Source organism: Gloeophyllum trabeum (genome assembly GCF_000344685.1).
Source record: "Gloeophyllum trabeum ATCC 11539 unplaced genomic scaffold GLOTRscaffold_00013, whole genome shotgun sequence".
Classification (NCBI taxonomy): Eukaryota; Fungi; Basidiomycota; class Agaricomycetes; order Gloeophyllales; family Gloeophyllaceae; genus Gloeophyllum; species Gloeophyllum trabeum.
The window spans coordinates 310,798-327,752 of record NW_006920422.1 but is presented as its reverse complement, the minus strand read 5'-3'; the positions used below and the strand labels follow the sequence as shown (position 1 = coordinate 327,752).

Here is a 16,955-nt window from a genome sequence, read left to right as displayed (position 1 = left end):
GATAGCTGGTTTTAGTACTGTGCCTGTCGCCAGTTCTAGCGCCACAGTTGGACCTAACCTCGACTGGCTGGACGAGCAACGGGATATGGATCGTTTGCTAGCGCCAAGGCTAGGTAACGACTCGCCCGACGGGGGTGCTTTTCTGCAATTCTCGGATGATATTCCACAAGACGGGAAAGCTTGGTGGGAGGACGAGTTACCGGATCTCTAGATACAAAATGCTGTACTATCGAAAGAAACTGAATATAGCATGATGACCGGGTCTGACCGGTCGACATAAGTTGTGCTGCGATGTCACAGAGTCACACCATTAATGTCTTTCCGTTACAGAGAACATCCGGACGCTCACATTCTTTATCAGGACCCTCTCAGAACACCTCTACAAGACACCTCCAGGTGGTTTTGAATCTTAGGTAGACATCCGATGGCCTGGAGCCCACCCGTGACAGGCTGAGAGTCATGTCACACTAGACATACTGATATCAGGCACAACACATTGTATATGCTAGTACTGAGGCTAGTACTGAGAGACTATCGACAATAATGCAGACACAGACACAGACAGGCGCACCAAGACTGATCTATTACAAGTCCGCGAAAAAGCGCGCTGTTGTCTGCCTGAAAAAGCGCGCTGACTCAGAAAAGCGCGCCGAATAATAAATGTGCAGACGGAACGCCATACATCATACGAGTGCAACCGCGGCATCTTCCAAAATAAGCAAACGCGCCCACTCTACGGGCCTCGGCGTTGTCGGTCTGTATCAGATAGCTTGAATATAACCTGGTATAAGCAGCGACTCAAAATCGGTCATTATAGTGTGATCTTCGGGACAGAAACTCTCCGGAGGCAAACGGACGGTCATGTCGTGAGAACACTCTGAGAAATGCGGGTGGGCACGCGAGTAATCCAAACCGACCCCTAGTACACTTTCGCTCTATGCTGGGCTTTCGCGTCAAGTACAACACCAGACACGCCAGACGACCCGTCCGAACGAGTTCGGAATTTGTTGCGAACGCTCGGAGATGTCTACAAACAGTTCTGTGTGAGGAACCCTTCAAGGTCCTTTTCCTTGGTCGCGATGAATTCTCTTGTCTTGTTCTAGAGCAGTTACACAAGGCGAAAGGTGCGTCAGTCTGTCCTCAATGCTACTGGCATGAATTTTGACAGACGTGGATGCGTGTGATTATAGACGTATGGCAAGAGTTAGAAATTGTCACCCAGCCAGATGAAAAAGTTGGCCGTCGTGGATCGCAGCTATCTGTCTGTACGGCTCTCCTGCTGAAATTCGCACGACTGAGTGCTCATTGAATTCTCAAGCACCCTTGAAGGTACTCGGTCAAGAACTCGACCTGTCAATTCATACCATCCCACACAAGCGAACCGACTTCAAGCACTGGCAGGTTAGTACCCTTTCGCAGGATTGGTTGCTTACGTTCTGACGCAGGTATCAGCCTCCAGCTCCCTTTCTCAACCCGCATCCCTCCCACCTGATTGTGACGGCATCCTTTGGGCGGATTCTCCCGAAGTCTTTACTCGGTCTCTTCTGTCCCTCCAGAAGACTTAACGTCCACCCGTCACTACTACCCTTGTACCGCGGTGCCGCGCCAATACAACACACCCTGATGGATGGACGACGAGAGACAGGTGTCTGTGTGATTGAGATGATGGAGAAGAGTAAAGGTATTGATGCCGGGGAGATATGGGGGCGGCGAGAGATGGTGAGAGCTCTCCTTTATCCGGAGGGTACATCTGTGACCCACGGATGTTGTAGTCTGTACCGGAGGATGCGACTTTCTCCTCGCTCCGAGATACTCTGGCTCGCCAAGGTGGGGATCTGCTGGTCTCAGTCTTGCGTGACATGCTGTCTGGCACGGTATGGGACCCGCTGCACTCTTATTATAATATTCACTTGGGATGTGTTCGCAGGCCGTCGCTAGGCCTCAACCTCTCCTCACCTCCGACTCTGGCATCCCCAGAGCGCCGATGATCACCCTCGAAGACGCTATTGTCGATTTTACAACTATGACAGCTCAGGGTGTCGTAAGGAGGCACAGAGCCATATCCCACCAAGTATGTCCGCTCAAAATATATCATTGGACCCGATCTTCACGATGTCCTTCCTGTTCCATTAGAAACCCCTCACGACGTACTTACCTAACTCGAAGACGCTGCAGCTCCATGCTCTGTCTATACATCCACCCCCACAAGTGCCTTCCACGTTACCATCGGAAGCGGGGGCAGCTATATACGATTCTCACTCGCGGTCTATCTTAATCCGGTGTGCGGGCGATACTGTACTCAGTACCGGCAAGGTGAAGCAGCAGGACCGTGTCATGCTGGACGCGAAGGAGTGGTGGAATGGGTGGAAGAGCTTCTGTGGGGGTGAGTGGCGCGGTTACGTCGTCTTTCAACGAGGACCGTGAAGATGAAAATGTTATACTTGTGGAATTGGGATTTGCTGCTCAACGTTCCACGTGAGTTTACGGGTAGTGTTGCAGGGAGTCCTCTTCCACGACTCGTCGCATAACTCCAGTATGATGTAAGTCTGCACTGCGACACCCGAAGCGCAGAGTTGATATAGTCTCTGCTTTTATGTTATTCGGGGAGCTACAGTGCAAAATATGATAAGGGAACCTTCTGTATAACCTACCTTACAAACAACTTCCTAGAGACGCAAGGTCATCATTGAGCCTTGCTCGCAGTCCCCCTGGGCTGTAGTTCACGCTCAATGTTTGTAGTCAATCAACATTAGACGAGATTATATTTCCGCAGTGCAGTGAGCGACAATGTAAACCCAGTATAGTCCTCTGCCGAAAGGCAATTATCCTCCGACTAACGAATAACTACCCAATCTTCCAACGATGCGGAAAAGAGCAGCTAAAGTTTCCGAACACTATCCGATAAGTCCAGGAATTGTTTCCGATGGAAGAATATCATACCTCGACTGTCATTGACGATGAGTTCACAGGCTGACGGGCATGCAGCCGATGGAGACAACACCACCGTGCGAGTTGTCCTCGCAGCAGACAGGCTGAGCGGAGCTAAGGGTCATTCAGTCAGCGTGGTTCTTACTCTTGCCAACTGAGTCTACTCACCAAGACGCGCCTTCACCACCGCCAATGACGCTGATCGGCGAGCAAGTGATGCCGACATTAGCGTTCACGTCCTGGAGGACAATGCCGAGGAGACCCAAGAGGGTCGCGACGCCGGGGGCGTCCGCTTTCTGGACGGAGTTGCAGCACTGGACGGGGCCGGTGTTGCATGAACCAGAAGTATTGGCGGCCGCAAGGGTAGCGAAGGTAGCGAATGCGGCGAGCTTGGCGAAGAACATCGTTGGCAGTAGGGCGGTTATTGATTAGTAGTGAGGATGTGGTGAGACTGGAGAACTTGGAACGTCCGGGACGATGGGAGTATCATTGGGTCAGCGGAGGGTTTTATAGGTTTTTTTGGAGGCCCGTGCGCAGGGCCGTCCTAGTGCCCAGAGCCTCCGTGCATGCTCGCTCCGAAGTCGAGACCAATGATGTGGTGCGCCGGTGAAGAGAGCGGGGTTACATACGTACACGAAATCCAAGGCGCGGGACCCACTGGTCTCAAACACAGAGCAAAGAAGCGCAGGGTGAGGACGGATTTGTATATAGCGGTCCTTGACCACACCGCGTCGGTGAGCAATAATTTCAACTAATTTGTACCTTCACCATTCCTGCTGCGCGTAGGACTCTTCATGCTATCCACTGTCCGTGTGCAAGGTAAGTAGCCTGAATATGCCCCAAGTCCTAGCTGAAGGCTGAAATTTGCTTGTAATTCGAAGTTCGAACCACGATCCGAGTCAATGAATTTTAATTATGAAGGTGAAGTGACTTACGTGCTGGACGTTCCTGGAGACGGCGGGGTTCTGGCGTGAAACATCAAGCAATAGAGTTTTGCGTTTAGGCATGTCAGTCCATCGATCGTCAGGGTCTCCTTACGAGAACAGACGGCTGTCGACTGCCGTCGACGGGCTGGGTCGATTCCGAGTCTGCGATGCCTCAGGCTTTGGATGTGGCCCCCTCATAAAGGATATGCCACAATATTGTCCTCCAGTCGTCGTCCGCGACCGGCTGTCTATTCCACAGCTACAAGACATGTAGCGGTTGAACAAACGTACTTAGCATGTAGTCACCTTTCGAGGAGCGGTCAGCGGCGAAAGAGAATGTGTAAGGACGCGTACGTACAAACCCCATATGGCAATTGATCGTCACGGTCGTCGCGTCTGATTGGCTGAAGGGTCGTTTCGGCGTTGTGGCGCGCTGGTGTCCTCGACGTCGCCCAATACAACGCCGCCGGCGCCGCGTACGACTGCCGCCATGTTCTCCTCGTCGGTCCAGCCCGGCATAGTCTCTCTGTTCTCCTCGACATCTAGCGATCCTCTGGCGCTCTTTTCCACTCATATAGACGCACAGCTGCCGTCCGATTCCTTCATCCATTTACTGAACGACTCCAAGAACGAGCCGGCACCGGCACCTCCAGCTAGTCTAATCGAGGCAGCCCCGACGAGCGGGGAAGGCGAAGGGAAAGGGTACGAACTGTGCCAGAAAGTATTGCATCTACAGAGTCCTACAATTCGGAAGACGTATATCCGATGTCCGCGTGATAAACGCAGGGGAAGCCTGCGATTGAAACATCCTTGGATGCATATACAAGTACGGGATATGGGACGCGAATGGAGCTTTGAGGTGGGCGTGGTCGATAGAGGCGGAAGAGAGGGTATAATTCGCTGCTCGACGTTTCAGGTCAGTCCATCCGTTTTATACCTTCGCTCGATATTACTTGTCTGTTTTCCAATGACTCATGGAAGATATTGTGAGGATACATGTTATGGTCTTTTGGCGTGTGTGCTATGTTTATTGAATGTCCTACCACTGCAGAAATCGCCCCGCCTGACCCTATCCTCCCCACCTCTCCTACACCTCCCGCTCTCCTTCCCCCCTCCTTCTCCGTCTAAACTAACCACATGGTCGACCGTCGCCCTAAATCTACCCTCCCTCCTTTCCCACTTCACATCAACGACTCTTCTCCAGGCTGCCCACCGCAAATCTGACGAGCAAGGTAGCGGCGGCACGTTACCCAGCGGCTCATACTCGCACGTCTCATACGTGAAGGTATACGCGACTTGCCGCCTGCGTAGGATCTGGTTCAGCGAGACCATGACGGGCTCTGGGCAGAGCGCGCCTTGGGAGTTCCAGTTGTACGCGGCCGAGTGACGGGCTAGTGCTGTACGGCGACTACACCACGGTAGTCCGCCCGATGCTCCATGAATTGTATCGCGTGGCTGGAAGCGTCCGGTTCCCTCCAGTTCTGCCTTGCATATTCATTTGCTACTAGGCCTATGCAACCTTCCAATTTGTCTGTTTTACACTGTCCCGAGTACTTAATAGCACATGTATAGTACCTGGTCCTCCAAATGAACTGCCATATTGCTACCAATACACGTCAGCCAATTCATCTAATTACTTACAGTCCGGAAGCGCGCGCCTCTAACAACGCAGGTTCCCTAACACTGGATATCAGCAATCGTTCGGTGCTCTCCGTCACTCACTGGGCCTATGAGGGCCCAAAAGCAAGGTTATGGCCGGACATCAGGTCACTTATATACTGGTCGAGTGATCTCGCAACCATGGACACAGGGGAATCAGCCTATGCCAGACCTCAGCTCCTTGAAGAGTCACCGACGATATATCAACACGGCACTCACTGCCTGCCATCGCAGTTCGCATGGCGTTGAAATATGAGACAGTCCATGGGTGGGATATATCCGGGGCAAAGAAACTCGACGACGTCGCTCTAGCCGTCGTCACTGACACAGGCGTGATGCAGCTGGTACTTCGTTCCTTGGCACTTGGTCGCGCGTTTAATCTTATTCCGTGTCAGTGTTCAGTCGATTAGGTGTGTGGTCTTGGGGACTCACAGTGCCAAGTAAGAGTTTACGTAGACTGGTAGTATAAGAGGGTATCGTTATCCAATGAGCAGTGCGAGGATGAGATGTCAAAAGAGGTGACCGCTTACCCTTGATCAGCACGATGTTCACGGCGAATACAATCAAGGTATTAGGCAGGATGGCTAACTGCCGAACAAAATAACGTTTGGGAGCTACACAAGCGAGCGACCGTCGCGATAACGCACCGTAGCAATTTCCAGCAATGCCCCAGCTCTAACATATGAATATCGGCGTGAACACGGGCAACACCTTTCTCAGAAACGCAGGATTCCTCACACTGTGAGCAATCCGTTTCTGACGGAAGTCATAGCAATGTCCCTTATCCAGGAGTTCCTTCTGTGGAGTATGTACATCAGCCCGGGGTGAGAGGACGCTCAGGGTGAGACCTACCTCGAAGAACCCGTCTGCCTTCTCATGAGGGAAAGGCACAGTATCAGAGAAATCATGAAGTCCACACACGTGGCGGTCGCTGTCGACATGTAGATGACCCACTATTCCAAGCAGGATGTCTTAGTACAGTGAACCTGGGATTGATGTCATGATGCATACATGGACTTTATTGATCTGAGGGATCGACTGGACAGAGTATCTAGAATGAGTTGAGTTACGGTCACGACCAGGAAGCAGGCATACTGGTGCTTACACAGCCCATATTACAGCTTGAACGAAATGAGAAGCGGTTCATCATACTGCGCTTAACGTATCATGATCCACGGGAATGAACTCACTGACAGTTGCAGCTGGAGACATCGGATGGTTAGCTGAGTATGAACGAGATAATCAATCGACTGGGGGCATACCATAAGTCAACAGCAACAGGACGACCTGAAATGAAGATCAGCTTCCCAATCATCATGTGCATTCGCCCTCGGACGCACCAAGATCCATTGCACACGACGTGTTTCGTTGGAAAGGACATCACAAACTGCAATAGTCAAATCAGTGAAGATTTTGCGCAGACTGTTGCAGATCTTACTTCGCCATATCTGGAAAATATACAGGCTGCAAATATTCAGTTTACTGATTGCACTATCTGACGAACCAAGAGGCGCACCTTTGCACTGAGATGATCGCAATGCACTATCAAGCCGTATGCAGGCCTAACAGTTAAATCTTGGTGGAGATGATTATTGAAGATAGAGACTTACGCCAATAGCTATTTCGAGCTGACATGGGTAAGCGCCGGCTCGGGGCAGGAGTAATCAAGACAATGCACACCTTGAGGCTCCAGATAATGTCCAGCACTATCGTACGACGATTTGTGATCAGGTAGTGGTACACCCCGTGAGCGACCAGGGCGAGATGGAATGCATCTAAGAGCCTGCCGCACCACTCAGAGTATTGCATTGCGACTGATGTAAACGGGCCCACCACAATTCTACTACCTGTAGAGCCACCCGGGATGAGAAGCTAGAGGAGGGAACACAAGGATATACTCACGGCTAATTTGTGGAGTATGAGGTCGCGAGGATACGACCTGGAGTAAGTCAGAACCTGTAAGTTTGTGATACCCCATAATCTAGGAGTGTTTGGCGAGTTCAGAAAGGGTGATAAGACAAGTGGCCGGAACACATACGCCGCGGATATCGTCAGGCCGACAAGGAGCGCACCGTATGTGTCGTCGTAGAACGTCATACCGGATGCAGGTAAGCGAAGAAAGGGACAGATTCAGGTAGGAGCGCTCAAGGTACAGGCGTCGGATTCAAGCATATGAATAGCTGCTGTCACTCGATTTATAGCATGATCGTCCTGATCTGTTGTGGGGCAAAGGAAATCATGGGTATTCTCACCAGGTAGGGAACTACGAACTCCGGTGATTTACTGTCGCAATGTTGGACAGTCACCTCGCCACGACGGTCTTTCCGGACGCTCAGCCCGACCACGAAGGGTAAGATCGCAGGTTGTATTGGCGGCGGTATACCAGGGTGCTTTATCCGCTGAGGCAGTGCTTAAATGGCAACCACCAGGTAGTGAAAGGCAGGACGATATACCCTGCATCTTCCACCGGGTCCACGAAGGGTCACCAGAACGTCCATCACAACCTACGGAATAGAAGGTTCGGAGGATGACCGTACCGGTAGACCTAGGAAGGCGGACCGGGAGCACATGCAGAAGACGCCAGAACTCTTGAGTTTGGCATCCGCCGAGCGAGCTTCCCTCCGGCCAGTTCCAGTAGCTCGTGACCCCATCGTGATCGCAAGTAATACGGCGCCGACAGCTCAGAACAGATGTTGGACACTCAGCATCCAACCCTCCTTATCGCGACACGTGAGGCAGTGTTAGGTGTATACTAATTCTGTATAGGGAAACAAACGTACTACTAGTATGACTGCGCAGTCGGGCAACGGACATTGGCTGGCATAGGAGGAAGAATAGCCGCTTCTGAACCGTGATGCTCTATTCGGATCTAAGGACGTTGTATAGCATACCCTGAGATCAATGTGGTTTGGCTGAGCACACTGGCAGACTCCTCGCAGTATTCTTGTGGCAGTAGGGGGCGACACTCCCTTGCTATGCACGACGGGAACTAAAAGCCGAAGACGGTCAATTCAAGTAGTAGACGGCCACTGTCATTGTCAAGTGGCAAGAGCTATGTGTGACCGAACACCTCAGCCACCGTGTACAGGTCTTGCCATCTCAAACAGATGCATTCATTCTATGTCAACTATGTACAATACACTGGTTTTGCCAAAGTCCAGAAATCCTACATCTCCACGACAACAAAGACGACACACACGCTAATGGCTCTACTCCCTGATTAAAACGAAACAGAAGGTATATTGAAACCGTCCGATCGAGAACCGCAGTCCATTACCTGCCTTGCATAATCTAACAGTATTTTTCTCCCAGCTCTCGAGATTCCGTACACACACGTTTACTCCGTCGTGACAGACTTCGCCCTACAAAGTAATGCAATCAGACGAAGTCAAGACACCCATTGAAACATCCACTTACAAGTTCCTCGGGAAGTCGACATCGAAGCCGTTCTGGATGGCAAGGTGGTAACTGAGGAGTTGCAGGGGAATGACGTTGAGCAGGCCCTGGAGACAGTCCACCGTCGGCGGCACACGGATCACCTTTGCGTTGTCGGGGACGCTGTCGTCATCGTCATTGCACAGAACAATCGGCTGCGCCTTGCGAGCAGTGATCTGCGCAAACGCGGACTGCACCTTGGGGTACAGCGAGTCGCGCGTCATGATGATAATGACGGGCATGTTTTCGTCGATAAGCGCGAGCGGGCCGTGCTTGAGCTCTCCCGCCAGGATACCCTCCGAGTGCATGTAGCTGATTTCCTTGATCTTCAAGGCACCCTCGAGACACGTGGCGTACTGGTAGCCTCTGCCCATGATCAGAAGACTGCGCGAGTTCGCGAGAACGTTCTTGGCCAGGACACGCAGGTTCTTGTCATTGTCGAGGACCTTCTTGATCTGGCCTGGAAGAGCGTGAAGACCGTCGATGATCTGCTTACGGCGCTCCAACAGGGAAATACGGTCCTCGGAAAGCTGGAGGGCCATCATAAGGAGGGCGATGTATTGGGACGTGTAAGCCTAGAAGGATTTCATCAGTTGATGTCTCGGTATCCCAGTATCGAGTCCTTACCTTCGTCGAAGCAACGCCGACTTCAGGACCAGCGTTGATGTGGATACCGCAGTGAGTTTCACGCGAGATCGTGGATCCCACAGTGTTCACGACACCAACGCAAAGGGCGCCCCTCTCCAAGCAGTACCTCAGAGCCAAGATGGTGTCCGCGGTCTCACCACTCTGACTAACAAACACGCAAACATCATCACGGAAAATCGGGGTCTTCCTGTCCAAGAAGTCGGAGGCAAGCTCAACGCTGACGGGAATCTCCGTCAACTCCTCGAAGATAGCCCGCGTAGCAATCGCAGAGTGATAACTAGTACCGCAAGCACAGAACACGATGCGACGCCCACGGCGAATGATGGGCAGGTACGCCTTCAGACCACCAAGCGTGATCTGGTGTGAGTCGAAGTTGACACGCCCACGCATAGTGTTGACGACCGACTCCGGCTGCTCGTAGATCTCCTTCTGCATAAAGTGGTCAAACTTGCCCTTCATGATTTCGGCAATCTCAATCTCGAGCGTCTCGATGCTGCGAGTGGTGGCGACCGATTGCGAGCCCTCCTCCTTGCTGCGCAGGCGGTGAATGTGCAGCTCGCCCTCAGAAATGTGGGCAATATCATCATCCTCGAGGTACAGCACGCGCTTCGTGTGCTCGACGATGGCAGCGGCGTCAGAAGCGATGAAAAACTCGATGGGCTGGGGAATCCCGTCCTCGGACATAAAGGCACGTGATTGGGTGCGGTAGACTTTAGAGCTGGAGCCAGGGACCGGGGGAGCCAACAGGCTGGAAGGAGATTGAGGAGATGTAACTGCATATACAATCAGATACAAATGAAGCCGAGAATGCATTGAGACTCACCGGTCGGAGGGGCGGAAGCGCTGGCATCTCCAAATTCAACATCGACGAAGTCAACCTTTAGCTTCTTGTCCGTCTTGACACCGATGAGCAGAGGGGATCCACGACGGGCAGTGACAAGCTCGTTGGGGTAGTGGCGGGACTTGAAGACGAAGGCGAAAGAGCCCTGAAGCTCCATCAGCACAGTCCGCACGAGCTCCGTGAACGACATGCGCTTCTCGGGCTGAGAATCATAGACGTATTTAGTGAGGATGGCGACAGCCTCGGTATCGGTATCACTCTCGAACTTATAGCCTCTCTTCTGCAGGACAAGTCGGAGCTCAGCGGCATTGGTGACGATACCATTGTGAACAAGACAGAACTCGTTGTCGGGGTCCGAGCGGACGGGGTGGCAGTTGCGGACGGAGGGGGGACCGTGAGTAGCCCAGCGAGTGTGTGCGATGGAGCACTGGGTGATGAACGTCTTTTTCGTGTCCATGTCGGATTCGGCGACCTTCTTCCGCAATCCGGCTACCTTGCCTACTTCCTTGAAGTAAAGGACCTCACCGGGTTTGTCGCCGTCAACAGCGAATCCGGCCGAGTCATATCCACGGTATTCTTGGCGAGACAAGCCGTTGCAGAGCGTCTCGCAAATCTCACCGCGAGTCTGAGCACGTGAACCAAGTCAGTAACGGAGACAAGTCGCTCAGAGAGATATGGAAGAAGGCTGATGCAACGACTTTCAGACGGAGCAATGACAATGTCGCGACATGTCTGACAGGGAATGGGCCATCAAAGCGCAGAAATACGGTATCCACGAACCACCAGTCCGGTCTTTGACGCTATTGAGAACATGCGGAGACCGAAACATCACGCGTTGGTGATCACGAAGTCCGTACGGTGACGGCTCATCCGAACAGCCCAACGTCACCGAGACAATACCTCCATATTCCAGTCGTAGGCATCTAAACACTGCCAGCCGACTACAGACGCTGGCTCCCATGTCTCAGACATTGGAACAAGAATGAACTCTCACCTTCTCCTTCAAGTAGCTGCAGTAACCAAAGATTCCACACATTGTCGGCAACGGTAACGGGTATTCTGAACAACCATTAGCATCAATAACGCGCACCGACGACGCCAACACTTACCTAGAATATAGGAAGGAGGGACTGGGAGCTGGCGGAGGACGGATGAGCAGAAGCTGGAGACAAGCTGCAGTATATAAACCCTCGACGCGTCCTTCCCCTGAAACACCAAACAAGACCAAACATTTCCTCATCGCCCTCGGTCTTACAGCCACGCATCGCCTTTTCGCAAGCCGGCGTCTCGCTCGCCACCTTCTCAGTCTAACTTTACTGATTCCTGTGCGATTGCCTTGGAAACTAGGCGTATCTCGGGCCGTGTACTGCTAAAGGCCAAAAGGGGGTGGGCATTTGAGAGTTCGGAAGGGTTACCAACCTTGCCAAGGTCGGAAGTTACTGGAAGCCGTCAGGCTCAGGCGACGGGCGATCATACCCTGCCGCGGCGTGTTGCTGCTCGTCTATGAACGTTCGAAGCAAAGCTCGAACGCAGCTATCGGCGAGCCTAAATTCATTGATGAGTGTCGATTGTGACGTCTCTGTGCAGCGCTATGTATAGTCTTGCTATTTTAGCTGGCCTCGCAGCCGCTTTTTCCGCAATTCTGTCGAATGGAATTGTCTAGTCGCGTTTCAGCCCTTGCGAGGCTTCATTTTCTTGTCCTACTGCGTCTTGAGAAGGTCTGGCCAAGGAAGAGACTTCATGCTGCGTCATTCCTGCTGCAACATGCAAAGTGCTGGAATCTTCTGTCAGCGTAAGGAATGAAGTATCGTCGCGTCCTGTATCGATGTGTCCTTCATATCGCGTCGTTTCATCCACGGAATCCTCACAGACATATCGTCCTCAAGCTTTGGGCTAATTTCTAGCCTAGTGGATGCCTCGGTGTACATGTCACTTCGTATCTGCGCCATCATGATATAACTACACAGGTTCACGGAGTCCCCGGCTACCGCAGGTCACCGAGTCAGGGCACTTCGGCGAACATCAACGTTGGCCCCTCTAATCACGCGAGATAAGCCCCAGAAAACAGGCCTTCCAACGCCATTGCACGTCCGTGCATGAGTCGCGCCCGTGCTTTGATATGTCCGAAGTATAAGGTGAGATACTCATGTTGTCTCGTGTATATGGCACTAGGTCCTTTGACCGTCAGCAGGACTTGGGACTGATAGACAATTGGTGGCTCTGCGCAAGAGGCTCTGGGCCGGGCATATCAGAGATGAAAGCCCATACGAAAGCCAATCTCCGAGAGGTGGGTGGGACAATCCCTTCCGGGGCTACACGGATGTGCAATAGAAATACATTCCTGACAGGTTGAACTATCATAATACAGCCTGCACTGGCACGTCCGCCCATCATACAAGACGCAAATCATACTTCATGCCTGAATCTCGTTACTCCTGTTAACAGCATGTTCCCTCGCGTACTGTTCCCGCGCCGCCTTGGACTCAGCCTCAGGAACCAACACGAGATCATGCTCAAGCAACTTGAAGTGGCTCCCCTTGGGGAACCCACGCTTGCGCGCCTCCTGCTCATTGTCCACATCCTTCAATGTCTGCAACAGGCCATCAAAACGAGAACTCAGCGCATATAAGGGAAGAGGCACGCACGACGACCAGGGATTTCTTGACGCCGAAAACAGCGTCGCTCGCAAGCCACTCATCGCCCTCGGGGTAGAACGCGGTCGTGAGTTTCTGGTAGCCCGGTGCCTCGATCATCATATGCAGATGGTTCGGGCGCATATTGTGTCGGTTGAGCATGAGCAGTAAGTCTCCGACGGGGCCCTGTCGGATACCACACAAGTCAGACATGGGAGCGCGAGGGTAAAAATGGACTGGACGGACGTCACCGGGGATGGGGTACGCTACTGGAACGACAGCGCGGTAGCCGTATCTACCGTCCTTGTCCGTCCGCAAGCGGCCCCTGCAGTCGGGTTTGCTTCTGTCCGCATATTGCGTGTCGTAGAAGCCTTGGTAGATATTTAGATCACCAGTAGCCTGAGACCTGCCAGCGGCCACTCACCATACTCGTCTGTCTCCCACGTTTCGATGAGAGCGTTCGGGACTGGCTTCCCGTGCGTATCGATTACACGCCCCTCGACGTACATGTACTGCCCCTTGCCCTCGGACGCAATAGAATCGCCGTTGTTGACTGCAAAAGTGATCGGACACGGGTGAGCAGGTACTTCGGAGAAAGTACGCACCGTCGGGAGCGTCCTCAGTGAAGAAAGGCCCGAGCACGCTGCTCTCCGTCCCGCCGCTGACTGGGGGGTTGTTAAGTGCGTCTACGAGCGCGGAGATGCCGAGGACGTCGGAGAGCAGGATGAACTCTTGACGAATGGGCGTGCAGATTTGACCTGTCCGGGTCAGAAATTGGATGGTGTTCATCCATTCGTCCGTGGTGATACTACGGTAATCTAAGTCCTGGGATATGATGTCTCGAGTCGTAGGCGCACCTTGTCTCATTGATGAATTGGTGTATATGCGTAATTAAATTCTTGAAGATGTACTTCTTTCGTCTACAACGCAAGTTAAAATCTTCCTCTGTGTACTTCAAGCTGATCATACTCACTCATCGGTAATCAAGTTGGTCAACTTCAGAAGGTTCTCCGTAATGAGCTCTGGTCTGTCCGGGTACTACAGGGCCTTCATCATCAGCTTCCAACGCCGTCTGTCTCTATACATACAACGCACCGGCAAGTCAAGGTTAGGAGGCGGAAGGCCGTTCGACACTGCCTTGGCTTGAAGGGGCTTCTTGTCGTCGGCCATAGTGGACACAAATGCGGGGTCGATTGCGGGGACAAACCAGAGTCGTCTGATTTATATCGCAGCAAGGTGAACAGTTCATCCGTCCCCCAGACCTCCTCATGATTCGAGCCATGGTAGTGCGAGGCCTAAATACAGTAACCACGGCCATCACGTTACGCTTGTCCCGCCCGAAGCGTTTGTTTCTGGATCCTCGCGGAGTCGACGCGGACGCCGTCCAGGTCAGCGTCGTGTCTGCCGTCATCGTTGCTGGGTTAGCTGTTGAGCATGATATGATCAAGCTATGGACTAGCTTAAGATTCTCTGCGTCTCGCGGCGGTTCTCCCCATTCGAATGTCTGACAGTTATACAGCGACCCATATTTACGAGTACTATTCGTGAAGCGTCTATGTCGGGTCAGGCGAAGCTCTTACGACAAAGGAAGGTCAGGCTTGAGGCCGGCAGGAGCAGACAGGCTGTCTTGTTGGTCCGAAGGACGGAGGGATGTATTCATGGTACGCTTCTCCGGCCCCATGTTGTATAGGCTCAGAGGTGACTGTACTCGTAATTTGCGTCTAGAACTCCTGGATGACGAATATGAAGCAAGCACACAAGTCGAAAGATACTGAAGAATCATCGACTCATTTTACTGAACGTGATCCAGTTCTGTTCCTGAGCAAGATCGTGGGCCGTGCTCTGCAAGTCGACGTAGTATCCCGACAAACAAATAGTGCGCTCAGGCGATGTCGAGGCGCAGTGCATCTGACAGTGAGCTGCTCATTGTGTTTTTGCAAAGTTGCATGCTTAAATTACCATCCATCTCGGGTGTGCTTCATCGTTTTGGACTTCACCGACTTCTGCCAGCTCCACGAGGTTGTACATACGTCAACCGGGAGCCAGAGATTGGTCATACACCTCGTATTTCCGAACATACAAAACTCCATCCCGCCGATCTATTTCCGCGTATCAGGGACCATCCCATTTGTGACCTCCAAAGAACCACCTTTACCTGCAACGCCATATACATAGCCTTACTCAAGGTGCGATCTTTCGCAAGAACCTCAACAGATTCTGGGCCACCTCATGCGGTCTCTCCTGCTGTACCCAATGGCCAGCCCCGTCGACCAAGATGAAGTCCTCATCCTCCATCCTCTCGCAGAGATCTTTCCTCATCTTATCGATGGCCCCCGGATTCTGGTATACCCCCCAATCCTGCTTCCCCGACAGGTACATGGCGGGTACCTCGATCTTCTTGTTGGAAAACACCAGCAGATCCTCACTCAACTCTTGCGAGCGTACAACGCGGTACCAGTTCAACCCGCCTTGGAACCCCGTCCGCGAGAACTCGCACACGTAGTACACGAGGTCGCTGTCCGGCAGCCAGCGCGAGGAGACAGAAGATACCACCTCTACTGAAGGTGCCTCCTTTGCTACGACCTCCGGCATGCTCTTGTTGAAAGGCATGATATAATACTCGGGCATAACCGCCAACGCTTCAGCTGTTCGGGCGGGCAAGGGCTTTGCAGCCTTGTTCCTCTCCCAGTCAGCGCTCTTCATATGGAAGTACGCGCGCAAAAAATCGTGCAGACCCTGTGGCGCCCCCAGCAGGTCCCTGTTGGCTACAGGAGAAGTGTAGTACGACACATAATGCTTCCGGGGCGGGTCGAGTGCCGCGAGCGCCTCGTCGACCTGTGGTGCGAGGAGAGTGATATCGGGTGCGTGGGATGGTGCGGACGCGGGGTCGTCGATATTAAAGGGTAGGGCAGGTGCTCCCGTGAACGGCGCGCTCATGCAGACGAATCCTTTGAACAGGTCTGGCCGCACTAGGGCGCAGAACCCCGCAACGCGTGACCCGGCGTCGTGCCCGACTACGAGCGCCACGGACGTGTACCCAAGTGCGTATACGAGCGCCACGATGTCTTTGACGAGGTTCAGCAGGCGGAACGGCCTGAGGTCATCCTCATACTGTATCGGGCGCGATGGCGCTCCTCGCACGGCGGTAGCGCCGTAGCCACGCTGATCGGGCGCCACGACGTGGTAGCCCTCCTTCGCTAGCGGAACCATCACCTTTCTCCAGGTGTATGCTAGCTCTGGGAAGCCGTGCAGGAGGAGTACAAGACGGGGATTCTCTGTGGATGGCTGAGGCTTCGCCTCGAGGAAGTGGAGGTCCAGGTCGCTGACAGGCAGCGTCCTCGACACGACACCTTCAGGGAGGCCTTGCATGTTCCTTCAAGCTGGCGGGCGAGCCACCCGCTGGAGCGTGGCAGAAGGCGAGGAGCGATTATTCAGGATTGGGCGATATGGCACACTCACGACAAGATATACGATGTAAGTTGTTGGTCCCCTGACGTCCGAGCATGAAGCCTATCCTATACTTAGGTTGTCCTGGAATGCGATAGACGGCAGTTCGGACAAAAATAATCATGAGATTCGTAAATGCTCGGGGATACGATCCGGATCGCCGAGGTGGTTCGGCCCCGAGGGTCAGTGCAGTAGAGATTGTGGTGGCGCTATTGTTTTTGTCCAGGATTGTAAGTGCATTATTATTCTAGTGCATTCTTTCAAGTACTCTGCTCATTCGAGGCGATAATACAAGTGTTGGCTACCGATGTAAGCGGTATCTTGGACTCCGAACGTGTCGCACATCGTCGCCTCCGATCTCACTGCTTCGCCGTCTTCGCTCTTTTGAGTGGGGTCATTCATATAGGGATGTATATCCCCTACTGCAAGGGAATACTT

The 16,955-nt window shown here is 52.8% G+C and overlaps 7 protein-coding genes across 7 annotated transcripts; 2 read left to right on the top strand and 5 right to left on the bottom strand.

Annotated features, from left to right (window-relative positions):
* Window positions 1–937: 937 nt before the first annotated feature.
* On the top strand, window positions 938–2,424 carry GLOTRDRAFT_47264 (Formyltransferase; the record flags this gene model as incomplete). Its single annotated transcript, XM_007870973.1, is given in 7 exon segments — window positions 938–1,124; window positions 1,191–1,265; window positions 1,319–1,433; window positions 1,446–1,719; window positions 1,773–1,874; window positions 1,928–2,041; window positions 2,134–2,424. 7 exon segments carry the CDS (start codon window positions 938–940, stop codon window positions 2,422–2,424), a joined length of 1,158 nt encoding a protein of 385 aa, XP_007869164.1.
* Window positions 2,425–2,963: 539 nt separating this feature from the next.
* On the bottom strand, window positions 2,964–3,269 carry GLOTRDRAFT_13015 (fungal hydrophobin; the record flags this gene model as incomplete). The annotated part of the gene is made up of 2 exons (XM_007870947.2): window positions 2,964–3,042; window positions 3,103–3,269. Coding segments are annotated over 2 exons (246 nt in total), but the record flags the coding sequence as incomplete, so codon positions are not given.
* Window positions 3,270–4,344: 1,075 nt separating this feature from the next.
* Window positions 4,345–5,241, top strand: GLOTRDRAFT_117588 (uncharacterized protein; the record flags this gene model as incomplete). Its single annotated transcript, XM_007871096.1, has 2 exons — window positions 4,345–4,770; window positions 4,906–5,241. 2 exons carry the CDS (start codon window positions 4,345–4,347, stop codon window positions 5,239–5,241), a joined length of 762 nt encoding a protein of 253 aa, XP_007869287.1.
* Window positions 5,242–6,188: 947 nt separating this feature from the next.
* On the bottom strand, window positions 6,189–7,610 carry GLOTRDRAFT_132211 (uncharacterized protein; the record flags this gene model as incomplete). The annotated part of the gene is made up of 12 exons (XM_007871095.1): window positions 6,189–6,311; window positions 6,366–6,379; window positions 6,704–6,715; window positions 6,776–6,800; window positions 6,854–6,900; window positions 6,952–6,977; window positions 7,030–7,055; window positions 7,124–7,141; window positions 7,194–7,296; window positions 7,347–7,360; window positions 7,416–7,494; window positions 7,552–7,610. The coding sequence occupies 12 exons, from the start codon at window positions 7,608–7,610 to the stop codon at window positions 6,189–6,191; spliced, it is 546 nt and encodes a 181-aa protein (XP_007869286.1).
* A 994-nt stretch (window positions 7,611–8,604) lies between these two features.
* On the bottom strand, window positions 8,605–11,596 carry GLOTRDRAFT_80248 (isomerising glucosamine-fructose-6-phosphate aminotransferase). Its single transcript, XM_007871094.1, has 6 exons — window positions 11,547–11,596; window positions 11,432–11,496; window positions 10,420–11,062; window positions 9,576–10,369; window positions 8,931–9,523; window positions 8,605–8,875 (listed from the first exon to the last, which is right to left on the bottom strand). Exons 2-6 carry the CDS (start codon window positions 11,471–11,473, stop codon window positions 8,851–8,853), a joined length of 2,097 nt encoding a protein of 698 aa, XP_007869285.1. The 5' UTR covers window positions 11,474–11,496; window positions 11,547–11,596; the 3' UTR covers window positions 8,605–8,850.
* A 1,123-nt stretch (window positions 11,597–12,719) lies between these two features.
* GLOTRDRAFT_64826 (dioxygenase family protein) lies at window positions 12,720–14,338 on the bottom strand. Its single transcript, XM_007871093.1, has 8 exons — window positions 14,166–14,338; window positions 14,044–14,108; window positions 13,928–13,990; window positions 13,676–13,878; window positions 13,495–13,623; window positions 13,317–13,441; window positions 13,083–13,256; window positions 12,720–13,027 (listed from the first exon to the last, which is right to left on the bottom strand). Exons 1-8 carry the CDS (start codon window positions 14,238–14,240, stop codon window positions 12,851–12,853), a joined length of 1,011 nt encoding a protein of 336 aa, XP_007869284.1. The 5' UTR covers window positions 14,241–14,338; the 3' UTR covers window positions 12,720–12,850.
* Window positions 14,339–15,124: 786 nt separating this feature from the next.
* Window positions 15,125–16,439, bottom strand: GLOTRDRAFT_80239 (alpha/beta-hydrolase; the record flags this gene model as incomplete). Its single annotated transcript, XM_007871092.1, has 1 exon — window positions 15,125–16,439. One exon carries the CDS (start codon window positions 16,437–16,439, stop codon window positions 15,252–15,254), a length of 1,188 nt encoding a protein of 395 aa, XP_007869283.1. The 3' UTR covers window positions 15,125–15,251.
* Window positions 16,440–16,955: the final 516 nt, after the last annotated feature.

Excerpts from the sequence above, each read along its gene's own strand:
- GLOTRDRAFT_80248 (XM_007871094.1), bottom strand. The coding sequence starts at position 11,473 with ATGTGTGGAATCTTTGGTTACTGCAGCTACTTGAAGGAGAAG. Across the intron at positions 11,063-11,431 it reads GCAGCTACTTGAAGGAGAAG|ACTCGCGGTGAGATTTGCGA; the intron begins GTGAGAGTTCAT and ends TCACGTGCTCAG. Across the intron at positions 10,370-10,419 it reads CGCTTCCGCCCCTCCGACCG|TTACATCTCCTCAATCTCCT; the intron begins GTGAGTCTCAAT and ends TTGTATATGCAG.
- GLOTRDRAFT_64826 (XM_007871093.1), bottom strand. The coding sequence starts at position 14,240 with ATGGCCGACGACAAGAAGCCCCTTCAAGCCAAGGCAGTGTCGAACGGC. Across the intron at positions 13,879-13,927 it reads CAATTCATCAATGAGACAAG|TATCACCACGGACGAATGGA; the intron begins GTGCGCCTACGA and ends AGATTACCGTAG. Across the intron at positions 13,028-13,082 it reads TCAAGAAATCCCTGGTCGTC|ACATTGAAGGATGTGGACAA; the intron begins GTGCGTGCCTCT and ends GGCCTGTTGCAG.